Source organism: Panthera pardus, unplaced genomic scaffold (assembly GCF_024362965.1).
Source record: "Panthera pardus isolate Hobbes unplaced genomic scaffold, ASM2436296v1 HiC_scaffold_2, whole genome shotgun sequence".
NCBI lineage: Eukaryota > Metazoa > Chordata > Mammalia > Carnivora > Felidae > Panthera > Panthera pardus.
The window spans coordinates 25,202,958-25,221,188 of NW_026526765.1; the positions used below are offsets into that span (position 1 = coordinate 25,202,958).

An 18,231-nucleotide genomic window follows, 5' to 3' on the forward strand; every position below is an offset into this window, starting at 1 on the left:
TACTAGACCTGGACAGGACAGGACAACCCTGTCCTTCCACCAAAGGGTATACAGTCATTTACCCAAATAACTGTACGTTGGGGAAAGGGGAATCCAGAGTGGTCAAGGAGTGTTGGACACAGCATCTGAATCAACACTGATACTTGGAGGAGACTAGATAGATCACCCTAGTACACATTAGAGTGGGTGATATAAAGCTAAGGTAACAAATGGAATCTTGGTCAAGGTCTGGCTTACAGTAGGTCCACTGACTACACAGATCTGCCCAGTGAGTGTTTCCCCTTGTCCCTGAATGTTTCATTGTCTTTGACAAAACTGGCAGATGGCACCACTCCACACTGCTCTAGAAGAGGAGTAAGAGCCATCATAATGGGAAAGGTCAAGGAGGAGCCACCGAAGTTACCGCCATTCCCAACACAGGTATCAAAAACAGTATCGCTCTGGGGGGATGGTGTAGATTAGTGCCATCCTAAAGGATCCAAAGACTCAGGAGTGACGATCTTCATCATAGCTTTGTTTAACAAATGGATCCTGGAGGATGACTACAGACCACCACAAGCTCAACCACATAGTACCTCGGACTGTACCAGCTGCGCCAGGTGCTACGGCGTAGAGCTGATTAATATGAGCCCAGGTACAAAGTGTATAGGAACTGATTTGCTGAATGTATTCTTTTCCATCCCAATCGGAATGAAGATAAGAAATGGTTCGCATTCTATGTTCATTCACACAGAAAAGACAACATTTACAGTTTTGCTGCCAGGCTGTATTAACTCTCCCACTCACTGTCACAACAGTACAAGGAACTCTCGACCTTCTGGACATACTGCAGAACATTGTAATGTTCCACTACATCTATGACATCATGTTTATCATCTAAAAGCCCTGGCAAAGCACGCATGCTCTGGAGGGTGAGAGATAAACCCCACCAAGACTCCAGGGTCTACCACAGCCACACCATTTTTAAGAGTCAATGATCTCAATACCAAGATATCAGTCCAAAGTAAAAGACAAATGATTGCATCGTCCACCTCCAACAATGAAGAAGAAAGCACAACACCAGGCGGGCCTCTCTGGGCTCGGGGGCAGTATACCCCCACCCAGGGATATTGCTCCAGCCCATTCCCAGAGTGGCACAAAAAGCAGCCAGCTTTGAGCGTGGCTCCAGCGACAAAGGCTTCGGCAGTTCCAAGCTGTAGTGAGAGCAGCCCTGATGCAGGGGCCACAATACTCAGCAAATCCTACATTGTTGGCAGGAATGGATGCTGAGGGGAGTCTGCGGCCATACTGGGAGAATCATAATGCTGGTATGTGGTGTTCTGGGGCAAAGCCATGCCATCTGTAGTAAAGAATTATATGCCTTTGAAAAACAACCCCCAGTGTGCTACTGGGCCCTGGTGGATATGGAAGGCACGGCCAAGGGACAGAAACAGACATGTGGCTGAAGTGCCCATCAGAAGCTGGGTTCTGTCAGTCTCACCCAGGCAGAAGTTTGGAAGGGACCAGCAACATTCCATCCCAAGACAGAGGCCGTACGTCCAGAATCAGGCACACACAGGAGCAGCAGGCACAAACAAGCTGCGCAAGCAGGTGGCCCACCACTGCTGCACGAGCGCCCCTCACTCAGCCGATGGCTGAGGACAGAAGGATGAAAGCAGAGGGAAAAGCCCAAGCTTGGTTTGCAGATGAGTCTGTCAGGGATGGGGGAGCAAGCCAAAGACGGACTGTGCCGCAGCATCGTTCAGGGAGGAATATGAAAGACAGCGATGAGGGGAAGTCTTCCCAATGAGCAGAGTTTCAGGCAATGTACCTGGTCATCCACTTTGTGGGGGAAAAGTAGCCTGAGGTTAGAATATAGATGGACTCATGGCAGAAGCAAGTGGCCATGCCAGCTGGTCAGAGGCCTAGAAGGAAAAAGATTGGAAGATGAGGGATAAGAAGGTCTTGGGGTAGAGGTGCCTGGCTGGCTAAATCGGTGCAGCATGTGACTCTTGATCTCGGGGTTTTGAGGTTGAGCCCCACGCTGGGTATAGAGATTACTTAAAAAATTGTTTTAATCAAAAAAAGAAAGGTCTTGGGTAGACCTCTGAGTGAACAAGTGGGAGTGAGTGATGCCAAGTGTACATCAGACAGCACACACCACAGAAGAGGTACTAAACCACCTGACTGACATATGACTCGGTCAGATGGAGTCAGCCAGCCTCAGTTGTCAGCTACCCAGAGTTGACAGTATGGGCACATGAATGAAGTGGCCCCAGTAGCACATGAGCCCAACAGCATGGACCTGACTTATCAAGGCTAAGCTGGCTAAGCTGACTGCCAACGCCCAACATCCAACAGGCCATCTACAATGACCAATGATGGGCCCCTCAAATGGCACCATTCCTTGAGGAGACCAACCTGCCACTTAGTATGCACTTGACGACATAGGCCCCATCCATCTTGAAAGGGCCAGGAGTTTGCTCTCACAGGAATAAACATGTACTGAGTATGGGCCTGTCTTCCCACAGGTCTTCAGTCAGCACAGCCAGCCACCTGGATCTTCCTTCAAGGAGGGCCTGCTGCCCAGCTGTGAGGACAGCAGACGGCCTATAGCTACCAGCTCTTTCAAGGTCTGCCTCTGCTACAGAGCCCCCTCCCCCAAGATCATGCCCTTCCTGGGGCAGCCTGCTTTAGAGACAGAGGGCAGTGGGGGTGTGAAGGCTATGCCAGCCTGATGTAAGACAATTCCAATAATTCTGGCTTTAAGACACCTGTCCATCACTGGTGAACTTCTCCCTTTGCTCAATCCTGCCTCCACTCTCTTCTTGCCTAAACCCCATGAAACATCTCACATCGCAAACTCTACTGCAGCACCCGCTTTCAGAGAGCCGCGTCTGAAGCACAGGTGTGGACACTCACAAGGTGCAGATCCTGTCCCTCAGTTCCTAGCTACACTTGTTGGTACCCAAAGACAAATGAGGTAAAAACAAGGAAGTGGTTAAAAATATCCATCATTGTCTCATAGTCTTGATTCTAATTATTATTATAGCCCCAAACAAGTTTTAAATAGTAATTGAGGATTTACACATACTATTTTTAAATATAATGTGCTGAATCATTAAGTGACAATCTGGGATTAGTAAGAGTAACATAAAAGATGGCGGGGGGAAATGATGGAAAATCATTGAAAGGGAGCAACTACATGTAACTCTATGATATAAATAAAGTATTCAACTCATTCGGTTCGACATATCTGGAGTGTCCTTGATGAACCAGGGGATGGGGCACAGGGTAAAACAGTCCACACACCACTCAGTCAGTGAGGACAACAGACTAACAAAGACTAACGGAGACAACAGCAGACCCTTACATACCCCAAAGGTAAGAGAACACGTGCCTTAGTAAGATCATTTTTCCAAGGTAACTCATAACCATTTATAAGAAAACATGAAAAATTTCACTGTATGTACAGTTTTAAGACATGAATAACAACAAAAACCCTTCAAGTACACCCTGCCTATTTCAAATAATGAAACTTCCAAACGTTAAGTTTCCTTGATAACATTCCCTACTCCCACCCCAAAACCCAAGTACTTTTCTTCTCCAATTATCAGTAACAGAGACTATTAGGGGAAGATAAAAAGACTATTTTGATGGTATTATTTCATTTATGGGAAAAGAACAGCAACAGCATCTGTCTACTTCTGGCTTCTCAGCACTTACAAATATAATAACCCAAATCGGTTACCTCTTCTCCAGGATAAATGCTGTGCCTAATTCCTGTGCGTCTCGCTTTGGCGCTGCATTTGCAGAGTGGCCCATCATTCATCTGTCAGAAACAGAATGTAATTCTTTTTTATTGGGGGGAAAATCCACACCATGCACAATGATGCCTCAGAAACTGTGTGGGTTTTAATGTCATGAGTACGGAAGCTCTGAAGAGGCTGTCACGGTTAGAAGATTAAACGGATGTTCCAAAACCAATAAAGCTGCAAACTGTCTATATTGTCTGATAAAGGGAAACTGTATGACACTGCTGGATTCCCAAGTTATTTGTGCAACCAAGCAGAAAATATCAATGTCACTGCACTGTTTGCCCCCATCTTCTCTTACCACTTTTCAGTGTGTTTCTCCTATTTCTTATTTCAGGAAAAATGACTCTTTCACAAAAGAAAAGCATATTTTATACCCCGAAGGAACACACAGAATGCTTTGAAGGTGACCTCCAGATTTAATGTTTCCAAAAGAGAAACCTAAACGTATCTAAAGCAGAGGGGGAAAAAAATGCCACTAGAAGCAGAGTAGCATTAGCTCAGTGCTAATCAGGTGAGTCAACATCTGTTTTTTCACCTGAATTCATTTTACTGCCATGAACTGCACCCACATGATAAGATGAGTGAATAATTCCTGAGTGCCTCTTGGGCAGAAAGATGGTTGCTAAGCATTGTGGGGGGAAGGAGGGTGACAAATAACTCAGGTATTCAAGGAATATTTATTCTATACAGGAGTTATATGTATATTTATTTATATACATATATACATATATATATATTTATTCTATACAGGAGTTATATGTATATTCTATACATATAACATACATATGATATACTTAGTAATTTAAAGAAAAAGGAAAAAAGTCCAGGTGGAGATACCACTGGCTTCAGAAACAAAATGTGAAAGGCAGAACAGGACAGAAGAAGATGGCTATTCTACACAAGGCGCCAGCATGAGAAAAAAAGGGAAGGAAGAAATCCTATGTTATGCTCCAGGGACATGAGACCCATCTAAACAGAATAGATCATTTACGTCAGCAAGAAGACTACAGAAGCAGAACTGAGGTCAAAATCATCAAGGGCTTTAAAAGCCAGTTTCGTGAGTTTATTCAATACAGATGGTAACAGTGAATCAAAAGAGAGACCAGAGAGCATCAGTTTGGAGAAGGGAGAATCCATCTCTCACTTTCTCGGTATTAATTATAAAATAATGTATGTGTTAATATGTATATGTTATATATATGTATATATATACATATGTATGTACACAACACACACATAACACACGTTTCTTTAAAGTTCTAGGGATTTATAACTCACATCCAAGGAAAATGTCTCAATAAAACTTTGAAAAGTATTAAAATGAAAAACTATAACTTTCTTTATCCTTTTGTGAAATCTAAAGCTTCAGGTAGCACAGCAGAGGAATAACACTGCTATGTAAAAAAAAAAAAAAAAAAAAAAAATCACATTAAGATATTATTTAGGGGCATCTCAGTGGCTCAGTTAACCGTCTAACTTTGGCTCAGGTCATGATCTCATGGTCTGTAGGTTTGAGCCCACGTCGGGCTCTGTGCTGACAGCTCAGAGCCTGGAGGCTGCTTCAGATTCTGTGTCTCCCTCTCTGCCCTTCCCCAGCTCATGCTCTCTCTCTCTCAAAAATAAACATTTAAAAAAAAAAAGGTATTATTCAAAGTAACAGCTGGCAAACAGTGATGTGATGGGATTCCCTCAAAAATCACAACACACTCCTAATGCTGGTCAGTAGAAAAATCACTTCATCCTCACTGATTTGCAAGGATGTAGACAGACATCCTAATTCCTGCCTTTTACCAGAGTCTTGGCCCCAGTGCAAATCAGCACTTTACAAGGTTCGACTGTACAGAGGACACAAAACTAAACAGTAAACAGAAGAGTGAGACTATCTATATTGGAAGCCTCTGTAATCTCTAATAAAAATAAGAATGGACATAAACTGAGGGATAGGCTTCCTGATAGAACTATGTGCATTAAAAAGACCACACACGAGGAAAGGGGAGGGACAACTAATGGACACAGGATTTCTTTCCAGGGAAACAAAAATGTTCTAGAATTAAATTGTGATGATGACTGTTAAATCTTGTGAGCAGAAACACAAAAAATGAATTGTATACTTTAAGTGTGTAAACTGGATGGTATGTGAATTATAACTCAGTAAAGCTATTCACAGAGATCATATACATGGTTAATAAATCAAAGTAAGTTTCAAAACACATTTGCAATTTTTAAACATTTCTGCTCAATTCCAAGAGAGCAAAAAGCACCACAAAATACATTTCTGTTCAGGTACTCCAACTATATTAATTGTATAAAAAAAAACCAACAAACCACTTAGATAGCAGTCATCTAATAAGAACCAGAAAAGCATTCAAATTAATATAAAGTATCTTTTTATGGGTGTATGTTTTATTAAGCTTAATAACTTCATGTGCATTAAAGATACTATTTTTGCAGGTGTTGTATATTTGTAAAATAAATCTTTTATAAAGATACTATTTGGTATTAAGTATTACTTCATAATAAAACAGTAAGTAAAAATAAAAATGATTATGTCCAGCCATGACATCGTTAGCTCAAAAATGCTTAATAGGAAAAGAACTTATAAGTAATTGTGACTATTACCAGCTAAGAAATATGAAGTCTTACAGGACTTATTGTTTACTATATTGCTGCAAGATACCTTCCAGATGAATTGCTTTTAAAAAGACCTACAAGGGCTCTCTCCCTCAGCCTACCATTTGTCTCTTTCCGTTTACTGCAACTTTAATGAGGCAGCACCATTATCCTGCTCCCTAACATGGAATTTACAAACATCGTCAAACATGATTCAAGAGACAGTTGCTCTGGTACTTATGCTTTGGTGCCGAACTCTGAAGCTGAAGAGGAATAAGCTCTGAGGGATGACACACAACCCTGAGAGTAAAATTCAGTTTTCATACTAGCCAACATGCATCTTCTGAGCCCGGAGTCATAAATGTGATGTGTGGGTTTGCAACCTTTGTAGCAAGAACACGGCATAAAAACATGCGCACCTGGCCTGGGTCATTGTACCAAAGTTCATCGTGAAGTCGGTCCGGGTGGGCTTTTTTACGTTTGATCTCCGCAATGACATCAAAAACTTCAGAGTCTGAGCTGCTAGAACAGGTGCTGTCCTCATCAGACTCACATTCGGATTCACTGGAACTCTCTAATAGAAGGCAAGGGAAAACAGAGAAGATGGAGAAATTTACAATTGTTTTTTCTTTCAGCAAACATTTGGGAGCCTATTCCACACCAAGCACTCTGCTAGGCAATACCAGGAAAATAATGCAGCCCATACTGCTAAGTCACAATCTAGTTAAGGAAGCAATGAAAACAAGAGTTTTAGAGAAAGACCTAATGAACGATGCCAGGGAAAATGCAAACCACAGCAGCGGTATGGAGTCTCACATTTAAAAAGGTGTAGTAGTAAAATAATAATAATAATAATAATAATAATAATAATAATAATAATAATAATAAATAAATAAATAGGTGTAGTAATTCAGAAAAGGGCAAGTCTACCCTGACTCAGGTCATTGAGATTTCCTGGAAGAGGTGCACACGACCCAGGCACACGGATGGGGTGGAGTTCAGCTGATGAGCGGGTAAGAGGAAAAGAATGCAAAGGGGGCACTCAGGCAAAAGCATGGAGGGAGGAGCACAAGCACTGGACAAAGGCCCCACAGAAAAATACCAGGAGGTAAGGGGTTTAAGTGTCACAAACGCCAGACTGAAGGTTCTGAGTACCAGACTGAAGATTTTAAATTATTTTCTCCTCCCCATAGTAGCAATAAAAGATTTTAGTCCTTGAAAGTGACTGGATAAAAACAGACTAAGGATTATGATAAGCGATATAAGCCAGTCACAAAAAGACAAATACTACGTGAGTCTACTTCTATGAGGTACCTAGAGTAGTCATATTCATAGAAATAGAAAGTAGCATGGTAGTTGCCAGAGGCTAGGTGGAAGGAGGGACTGAGGAGTTAATGGATACAGAGTTTCAGCTGAGCAAAATGAGTTCTGGAGACAGCACACAATGTAAATAGTCTCAATACTACTGAACTGTATACTTACAAAATGGCTAAATGGTACATTTACTGTTCTGTGTATTTTACCATAATTAAAAAAACAGACCTAGGGGTGCCTGAGTGGCTTAGTCGGTGACTCTGATATCAGCTCAGGTCATGATCTCATAGTTTGTGAGTTTGAGCCCCGCACTGGGCTCTGAGCTGACAGTGCGGAGCCTGCTTGGGATTCTCACTCTCTTCCTCTCTCTGCGCCTCCCCTGCTCATGTTCTCTCTCTCTCAAAATAAATAAATGAACTTAAAAATATATATATTTATGAAAAAACAGACCCAGAACTTACATTACTCCTACAAGAGATTAACAGTACATCACATTTATAAAACCCAACCCCGACATGGTTGGATTCTTGAGTACTGCATGAGATAGACGCTGTTCATCCTTCTTTTATAGATGAGAAAAGTAAGGCATGGAGAGAATGAAATCACTTGCCCAAGGTCATATAGCAAGTGGCTGAGCAGGAGTCTGAACTGAGGTTCAGTCGGTGCTTTTACCCACCATGGACACTGCCTCTCAGCTGGGAAAATGAAGGTGGCAGATGAGAGCCAGAAAACAGGGAAAAGGCACAGGGAGTGCCTGATCTATGAATGGCTTTCTGTTAGGGGCTAAGGCTGCAAAGTGGTGAAAAGCAGTTTCTATCCTCAAAGATCTCAGCATCTACTTGGAACCTCACAATACACATGAAAAAAAAATAGATCACCACATGATAAAGTTATGGAAACTATCCATATGAGTTGAGAGAAACCTTCAATCAGAACTGGCCTACAGCTGGCATTTCCTCATCAAAGGAGGAGCTCCCTGGCAGTGGAGAGAGCCACAAGGGAATGCCTGCCCATTAGAGGCACAGGTGACAGGGAATAGACTCCTGCTTCTGGTGGAGAGGCTGGACTATGGTGCTGATTCTAAGACTGGACAGTTCTACAAGGGACACAATTATTAGCATGCCTTACAAATGAGATCGCTTATGTATTCAGCTGAATGCAACTAAGGAAAAATAAGATCAAAACAGAGAAAGTTCTACTTTTATATATATTGCTACTATAGTTAAGGAAAATAAATCAAAAAGAGGAAATTTCAATATACGACTCTCAAGAACATATCCCCAAAGCCGAGGTTTAAGCAGTAACAGGAGCACAGGGCCTTGGTCTCGTAACTTCTAACTCACCCAAATCTTCATCTAGCTTCGTCTTAGGAGGCTCCCACGGAGGTCTAGCAGCTTTGGCCTTTTCTTGCCTACTCCCCAGTTCTTCCTCAAATTTGTCGTATAAGTCACGGAGCCTACTTGTTCCAACCACAGTAGAATCTCCCTTTGAAAAATAAAGAATCAATATTAGGAACTACATTAGTAATAGCCATACCAAAGACACATACAACCTCACAAATAATGAAGGATTTGTAATAGCAAGATGCCATTTCCTTCGATTTAACAAACATTTAAAAACAAAATGGCCAATGCTGGCATGGGTGTTCTGAATCACACACAACATTTATGGCTAACACAATCCTCAGGAAAATGTACTTGCCAACATTCAGAAGAAATATAAAAACTGTTCACCTATGCCTTTTGATATGAAAAAATAAATCATGACCCCCGCCACCCAAGAATTCATGATATCTGACACTCTCCTAGGGAACATACATTTCCCCACTACTGAAAATCACTGATAGTCTACCTTCCACATCAACCCAATGATCAAACATAAATATCCTTATGGAATGAAGAAGTCACAGGAGTAAAAGGCACAGCATAGGGAATACAGTCAATGACATTGCGATGGTGACATTGGCATTGCATGGTGACAGATGGTAGCTACACTTGTGAGCACAGCATAACAAAGATGTTGAATCACTATGTAGTACACCTAATGTAACATTGTCAATTATACTCAAATAAAAAATTTTTTTCAAGAAGAAGCATAGATTCCCCCCCACACACACACAAATACACCCTATAAAACACAGGAACACAGACACACACACACACACACACACACACACATACATGCACACTCACGTGCGCACACCCATACACCAACACACCCACACTCCACAAACACAGGATTCTATAATGCATTCCTAGAGGAAACTCTCCACTTTCCCCCACTCTTTCTTCCCAGGATGAAATCACTTTAAATGTCCATATTCTTCAACTTAGTAATTTCCAAAATGTAAAGACCAGACCTATCAGACAGAAAAAGGCAAATTAAAGCAAATCATAAAATCTGCAGTTATCCCAGAAGAGGGTAATTGCTTTTCAAAGCCCCAGCTCATTACTGACACTGGCAATGCGAGGACAGCTGACATTCTTGCCACCTCTCTGCACCAGATGACAAAACACAAAGGCAAATGTTGGGCTTACAGTTTATTAGTCTTCCTTCTACACCAATTTTAATATACCCATAAAATATATAAGAAAAAAAAAAACTGCCTAACTCTTTGAACCTTTGCTATTTTATTTTGTTTTAAGAATAATATCCATGGCAGCCATTCTCCTTTTCTTCTTTGCTAAAAGAACCATGATTCCCTTCAGATTTGGGGTAGAGAATTCCTGGTCTTAGGAAAAGTGGGTTCAGAGTCCCCCTCTGACCCTCAAAGATGTCCCTGCCTTAACGCCCAGGAACTATGTTACCTTATGTGGCAGAAAAAACTTCGCAGATAGTGATTAAGGTTACAGACTTTGAGAAGAAGATATTATCCTGGATTATCTGGGTGGGCCCAATCTAATATGAGCCCTTAAAAGCAGAGAACCTTTCGCAATGGAATCAGAGGTGCAAGGGAAGGAGAGGCTGGAGATCCTCAAACCACAAGGGACATGCGACCTGCACTACTGGTTTTGAAGATGAAGGAAGGGACCTATGAGTCAAAGGATGCACATGACCTCAGGATGGTGAAAACAGCCTTCATCAGCCAGCCAACAAGGACGCAAGGACCATCCTATAGCCACAAGGAACTGAACTCTGCCTATAACCTGAATGAGCCAAGAAAACAGATTCTCTCCAGAAAGGAGCACAGCCTTGTTTGATTCAGCCAGCAACACCTAAGTTTAACTTCTGACTTACAGAGCTGTGAGGTAATAAATGTGTGCTGTGGTAAGCTATAAAGTCTGTGGAAATTTGTTATGGAACCAATGGAAAATGAAGCCCTGGGAAAGACATATGATACAGTTCTGGGGAAGGAATAGAAGGAAAGATCCATGGGTACGCTGGCCCTACACAGCACTGCCCTTGCATCCTGTGTCTGGACAGACGTGTGTAAGAACATGACACCTGCAGTCACCCTGCAACTCACAGTGGATGCTCCAAAAGCAGCAGATAGCAAAGTAGAGCCAGCTCTGCCATCACTGAGCCAATAAATGTACACCAGCCACCACTTCCTTCCAGACAACTTGTTGAGAAAAACAAACCTGGCTCACAGTTTAAGTCACAATTCGTCAAGTATTATAATTTACAAACATGCTTAACCAACAGATACCTTCTTTCCAGGACTGTTTTCAGAATTAAGTAAGATATGAGAAGCACGAGTAAAGTTGCACCATAAAATGCTCAGCATGAGCTTTCCCTTTCCTGTATCACATGAACCATGACTTAAAACCCTGCTCTAATTTATCAAGTACAATATCACAGCATCATGAGATTGCTCAAATTCTTTTTCCCAAAGACAAGAGAGTCTACTTTTACATTCTCTACAGATAAGAGCCCAAGCCAAGCAGAAGCTATTTTCACAAAATTCCAAACAGAACGTTCTTTTATCTAACCCCATACACAAAATCTACCATCTCCAACCACTTACATCTCAGACTTATAGACGATCATTCCTTCACTCACCCATCTAATCAATGAGCGTCACTCTGTGTCTACCCTGTGGCAAATAGGCCTAAATTAATGGGATGGAGTCCTAACACCTACCTGGAGAAAGAGAGAGACTAAACAGAGAGTGACCAAAAATAAAATGAAGATAAAAGATAAAAAAGGCAAAAGAAACAAGCATACGAAAGAGGAAGTCATGGAGTCTGATACAACAAAGACTCCACATGGGCTGCGGAGCCCAGGAACCTCCCCTTGAGCAGCCTGTGCACAGGCTCTCTCAAGAGCCCATGAAGGGTGATAACCCCTGCCATTCCACAAAACCAGCCAATATGCATGGGAAACTTCCTGTGGTTATCTCTGGCCAAGGTCAGACTTCTAAGAGACAAACTCAAAGTCTTCCTTATTTCCCATTTTGGGGGGGAAATGTACATACAAACACAACCACAAACTGCATAAAGCAGTTATGTGTGAGAACCTAGAAAACCACCATTATCAAGACTAACAGTGTTATAAAAATGCGGAACGAAGAGATACTTTAATCTACCGCACTCTTGCCTTTGGTTGTGGAAGACAGCTTTGGTCTACAGCAGTGATTCTCCACTGGGGAGAGGGGTGGAGGGCATTTGGCAATGTCCGAAGACAGCTTTGGGTTCACAACTGGGGAGTATCCTGTGCACAGAACTCAGAGAGGCTGCTCAACACCTTACAATGTACGGGATGGCACCCACCACAAAGAATTACCCAACTCCCAATGCTGAAGGTGCCAAAGTTGAGAAACCCTGGTCATCGCTTCTCAGACCTACCACCTGATCCATGGGGTCACTCGAGTAGTAGTTTTCTGAGTGGGTGCATCGAATCCACACCGGCTTAAGAAGTTCTTCTTCCTCCTCCTCATTTTTGTCAGGCAGTGTCTCCTCTGGCTCTTTTTCCTTGATTGAGGTATAATTCTTCTCTTTGCCAGAGCTCTGGCTGTCACTCCATCTGTCTTTTTCTTCCTCCCAACGAGCTCTCTTTTTCTCCCTACTTGGGGAGCGACTTTAAAAGGAGGTAAAAGAGGCTAATTATTTAACATGTTCTTATGTTGTAAGATTATTCTATTTCACCTGTTTAGTTCATTTTTTCACCTAAAATAAAAATGCCATACCAAATCAACATATTTACTTTTGTTAAACCAGTGATTCCCAAACACTAGTCTGGTGGCATCAGAATCACCTGAAGTTAGTTGTTTAAAAATACAAATTCCCAGGCCCTACCCCAGATCTACTTACTGATTCACAGTCTCCGGGGGTGGGGCCCAAGAATCTGTATTTTTAATTATCTCCCCAGGTAATTCTGGTGTGCATCCAGCAGGTTCAGGGACAACTGGAAAACCATAACTCCTAGAAGAGAAAGATATTTCGGAAATATTTGAAAATCTCCACATATGGACAATCTCAGCAATGAGAATCTACTTTTGAATCCTCCACAGCTTGCTTTGACAAGGGGGAAAAAAAAAGGCTTCACAAAACACAGTCTCAACTTGGCCATAAATTTAGCCTGAGGACCATAGATTATGAGGACCATAATCTAAGAGAAAATCAGTTATATCATCCCTAACCATCTCTCTGGAAGCTCAGACTTGGGTTACTACTTAGTGAACCACCACTCTAATTCTGATCCCTGCAAATACTGATATTAATTCATTTAAAAAGGATAAAAACAACTTGATCTCCTTGAATTTCTAGGACTTAACATGTGCAAAGGCCTATCCTATGGATGTGTTTAGAGAGAAAAACCTAAAGGACAGGTTTTAACTTGACATCCAAAAATTTAAATGCAACCATACACACCCTGAGAATCTAGCCAAGGAGAGAAACTGTTGTATTAGTATTATGGTAGCATCCTCTGCAGCAACACTAACAAAGTCACTATTATCCAAGAAAGCTCACATCTGGATCAGTCACAAATTAACTATTCTCATCAACTCTACCACTAACTTCTAACTTTATGACAGGGAAAGTGTGAGTATGTAGGTGTGTATACATCGAGGGGGAAACGGTGGGTAATTAGATTATATATTGATTACTTATTGACATAACTTCTAAATATTACATTTTGTTACCAGAAAACTTACTGTAAAATAAAATATATATACGCCCACTGTAGAAAAATAAAGCATTAACAAAAATAAAACAAACTCGTCATCCATAAAACCACTAAGAAATAACTGCTATATTTAACAAATGGGTTAAAACCTATAAATATGACGATATATACATAAAAATACACACATTTAACAACAACAACAACAAAACACACAACTCTATAACCTGCCCTTCTCAAAAGAAAATCAGGAATACCCTTCAATAAGCATCCATTCCTGAACCACTTTTAATAGGTGCGTATTATTCATTTACACATGTATGCCATAATTTAACAAATCTGATCATAGTCATTAAGGTTACCATTTATTTTTTTTGTCATCATAAACAATGCCACTGTGAACACACTTGCATTCTCTGCAACCTGTCGAATTATTTCACACAAAGAATGTGTACTTTTTTTAAGGCTTCTCTATAGATAGGTAGTACTAGTCTAGACTAAAATCAAAACCATATGGGAGTTCCCATTTCCACACATCCTGTCAACATGACTGTTTTTAATCTCTGCCATTCCAATGAAAGAAGTGTCTTATTTAACTTGCAATTTTTTTTATCACTATTGAAATAACGTTTCATGGTCACTTCATTTATGAACATCTGAGTCATATGCTATGCCAGTATTGTTAAAACTAGGAGTACAGTTTTTTTTATTTATTGAAAAAGTTTTTTTATTAAGATAACTGCCCTTCTGGGGTTCCTGGGTGGCTCAGTCAGTTGAGCATCCAACTCAGCTCATGGTCTCATAGTTCGGAGTTCAAGCCCCACATCGGGCTCACTGCTGTCAGCACAGAGCCTGCTTCAGATCCTCAGTCTCTCTCTCTCAAAAATAAATGAACATTAAAATAAATAATAAAAAGATAACTGCCCTTCTGTCAAATGTAATGTAACCTTTTTCCTTTTAATTCTGTCTATTGCTACATATGACTTACATGGCCAAACCTAGAGATCTTGTTTATACTGCCTGCCTTAGTGGTATGTTTGGAATCCTTTCCCATCCCAAAATTAAATAAATATTTTCTATTTTCTTCAGTTACTTTTTAACGTTAAATTTTTTTATTCTACCTCTCTAAGATATAAGGCATAAATCTAACTTTAGTTTCTTCCTCCATATGTTTTGTCAATTGTCCCCACATCAGTTTCTCCTCCGATTTGAAACAATTTTATGACAGAGGTAAATTTTTTTATATATACTTGAATGTTGCTCAATATTTGGAATATTTTATACCCATATCAAATTGTTTTAATAATTATGGGTATAGAACATTTTAATTTTGCTCAAATATCCCTGCATTATTATTTTTCATTATTCTCACTTCTATTTTAAATCATTATAAAGTTTAAAACCCACAGTTCAACTGAAGTTACATTATACTGTACATTATTTTGAAGAAAACTGGTATTTTTACAACACTGTCTTCTACTTCCACTATGGGAATACAGCATGCCCTCCATTCATTTATGTCATCTTGTCATCAGCTACATGGATAGTTTTCTTCACACTGATCTGTATTTTTTAAGCTTATCAAGATATTTTATTTTAATTAAAATTTCTGTAGTGAACGTATATTTTTTCCTCATTACATTTTCTTAGGTGTTTCTGGTATTTAGGAAGGATATTAATTTTGATTTTTTTTTTGTTTGTTTACAACTGTCAACTTCAGTGAATTATTCTCATTGTTTCTTAGCTGATCCTCTTGAATTTTCCTGCTAATACCATTAGCTAATAATGGCAACTCTTACCTCCCACTGGTATGGCTTGGTTTGTATGTTTATTTTAGTGCTTACTGCAAGCCTGACACTCTGCTAAGCACTTTACTGACACTCACATTTAACCCTTAGAAGAATCCTACGAGGCAGATATGAACATCTCCTACAGAGGAAACAGAATTAGAAACTGCATCACTTACCCATATTCCCAAGCTATTAAAGTGGTAGTTAAATGCTAATATGGTTGTCTAACACAGACATTTTGACCTGTACTAAAAGCCCATGAAATGTTTATTATTATTGTCAAGAAACACGGGCAAAAATATCCTCACTCCATTTCTCTTAAGGCAGGTGTCTTGAATGATGGATGGCCAGGGTTGTCTGTTGTGAATATCAATTAATGTTCTTTTTCTTTTTCTTTTTTTTTTAAGATTTTGAGAGGGTCATTTTAAAACAGGGGCAAAACATCTTTTTTAGCTAAGTGTCTCAGGCACTCCAAACTTCAAAATTCAAACTACAAATTGTTTCTTAACAATAAGCTATAGTACAGGCTATGATAACTTTTCTTCCTTTGCAGCATGTACATCTATGATTTTAATTTTCTCATCCACTGCATTAGTTGGAACTCACAGAATCCAAGTTTCTGCCTTCCCCACAGCTACTGGGCACAGGAGAAGAAAACCACTAGACTGAAGATGTTTCCAGCACTCTACATTAAAAATCACCAACCTGAAATGGGTCCTCAGTAATATCTACCAACACAGTGTCTGGCTTTTTTTCCTACCCTTATCTCCTCCTCAGGCCCTTTCTCACTGAACAAACTCTAGCTAATCTCATCTATCCTTGGCATTTAGTATTTCCAGCTGGGATCTCTTTTCTGGGCTTTACACCTGTGTAACCAATAAACTGCCACACAACTTCACTTGGTTGTCTCGCAGATTCTTATATTCCACATGCCCAAACTGTACTCACCTTGCATCTTTCTTAGTGCTCCCCACCCCCAATGGAGGCCACCAGATCTCAGGTGCTGACTGCTCTTCCCTCACCATCAGTTATCCTACTGACTCGATCTCACAAACACCTCTCAGTTACTTCTACCATTCCCCGTTACCACTGTCACTGAGCTGATCTAGGCAATCACTTCTTGTACGGATCACTACAAAAGCTGTCTAAACTTATTTCCCAAGCTCCAGGCTTAACCCTCTCAGAGCCACTTCTCCATACTGCAACCTTCCCATGTGCTCTTTTCTCTCCCTTCACCATCCCCTTCTCTAATGCATTCCTACACACACTTCAAGTACCAATTATAAAAAAGGTAATATACCAATTTCTCTACCAATTTCTCTGACTACCCAAGACTGAGTTTTCGCTGCTGTGTTCCCAGAACATGTAATTGTTCTATCAAAAGTACTCCTCATAGCACTTAACTTTCTCATGCCTGTAAAGTGGGGACTCTTGTGAATGTTTCACTCACACCAGTACAATACCTGGCACACACGAGAATGCACTGTTTTTCATTCACTTCAAGAAGAACTGAATTGTATAACATTCAGTTATACAATGTTAGGTGACAGTGATAGGCAATGGAGCCTCAATCCTTTTTCTAACTTGTATGGGAAGGCCTGAAAGGTTTCAACATTAAATATGACTCTTCTGAAATGGTATCAATCATATTCATCATAAGATAATATTCTATGAGTATTCTAAGAATATTCTATATTCTTTTATCATGTTAAAAAAGTCTACTTTTATGCCTAGTTTACCAAAGTTTCTATTTATAAAAGGATGCTGGTTCTATTTTAAATATCTAATAGACAGGTACAGAGATAACTCTACAGATTTTGACACAAAAAATTAATTATAGATGTCCTGATACTAACCTATTTATCCATGCAATCTTGGAATAAACTCTGTTACTTTAACGCACTACTGAAAATTTTCATAGACATATTCATAACAGATTGTTTTATAGTTTTCTACATTGGGTTAGGTTTTGCCATCTCTGTTTTCCCTTCCATCTTCATCAGTGTCCTAGAACAGTTTAATACATTTTTGGAAGTGGTAAAAATCCAACTTTTTCCATTTTTTTCCACAGTTATTGGCCTATTAAAACTTTCTGCTTGTGTGAAGTTTGTAATTTTTGCTTTCATAGAAATCAACCCATCACATCCAAGTTTTTAAATTTTGTAAATATAGTATCTGTACTTATACCAACATATTATACTTTTTAAATCCCCTTCATTCTTATGATACATTCTTTCTTATACCTAATGGAATGTATGTTTTTCTTTTCCAGATTTGCCACTTTTTGAACTGTATAACCTTTCAAAGAAGTCTTGCATTCATTTTCAAATATTGCTACAGTATTATAGTTCTTTTTCCTATTTCATTAATTTCTTTTTATCTTTAAATCCTTTTTTCTGCTTTTCTTATACTCTACCAGTTTGTAGAGCCAAGTGATCAGACAGTAATTAGATATGCATATTTATACATATTAATATAACTTTAACCTATACACACACACACACACACACACACACACACACGCATATATATATATACACACATACATAGTTACCATTCATTTGGCACTAACTTTGGACCCAGTTCTAAGTGTTTTTACATGTATTCTCTCAACGTCTCCTTACCATGCAAAAAGGCAAGTAAAACTGCTCTTA

The 18,231-nt window shown here is 39.9% G+C and overlaps 1 protein-coding gene across 7 annotated transcripts in view; it reads right to left on the minus strand.

Moving 5' to 3' along the window:
- The window catches only part of DROSHA (drosha ribonuclease III), a 124,452-nt gene that overhangs the window by 96,788 nt on the left and 9,433 nt on the right, over positions 1-18,231 (minus strand). For 6 of the 7 annotated variants that reach the window (XM_019450726.2, XM_019450725.2, XM_019450722.2 and 3 more), the window contains 5 exons: positions 12,974-13,084; positions 12,509-12,740; positions 9,065-9,206; positions 6,827-6,981; positions 3,731-3,811 (listed from right to left, as the gene is read on the minus strand). In XM_019450726.2, coding sequence (XP_019306271.1) covers positions 3,731-3,811; positions 6,827-6,981; positions 9,065-9,206; positions 12,509-12,740; positions 12,974-13,084 — 721 coding nt within the window. The remainder of the gene's footprint in view (positions 1-3,730; positions 3,812-6,826; positions 6,982-9,064; positions 9,207-12,508; positions 12,741-12,973; positions 13,085-18,231) is intronic. The other variant, XM_019450727.2, reaches the window with a different exon arrangement.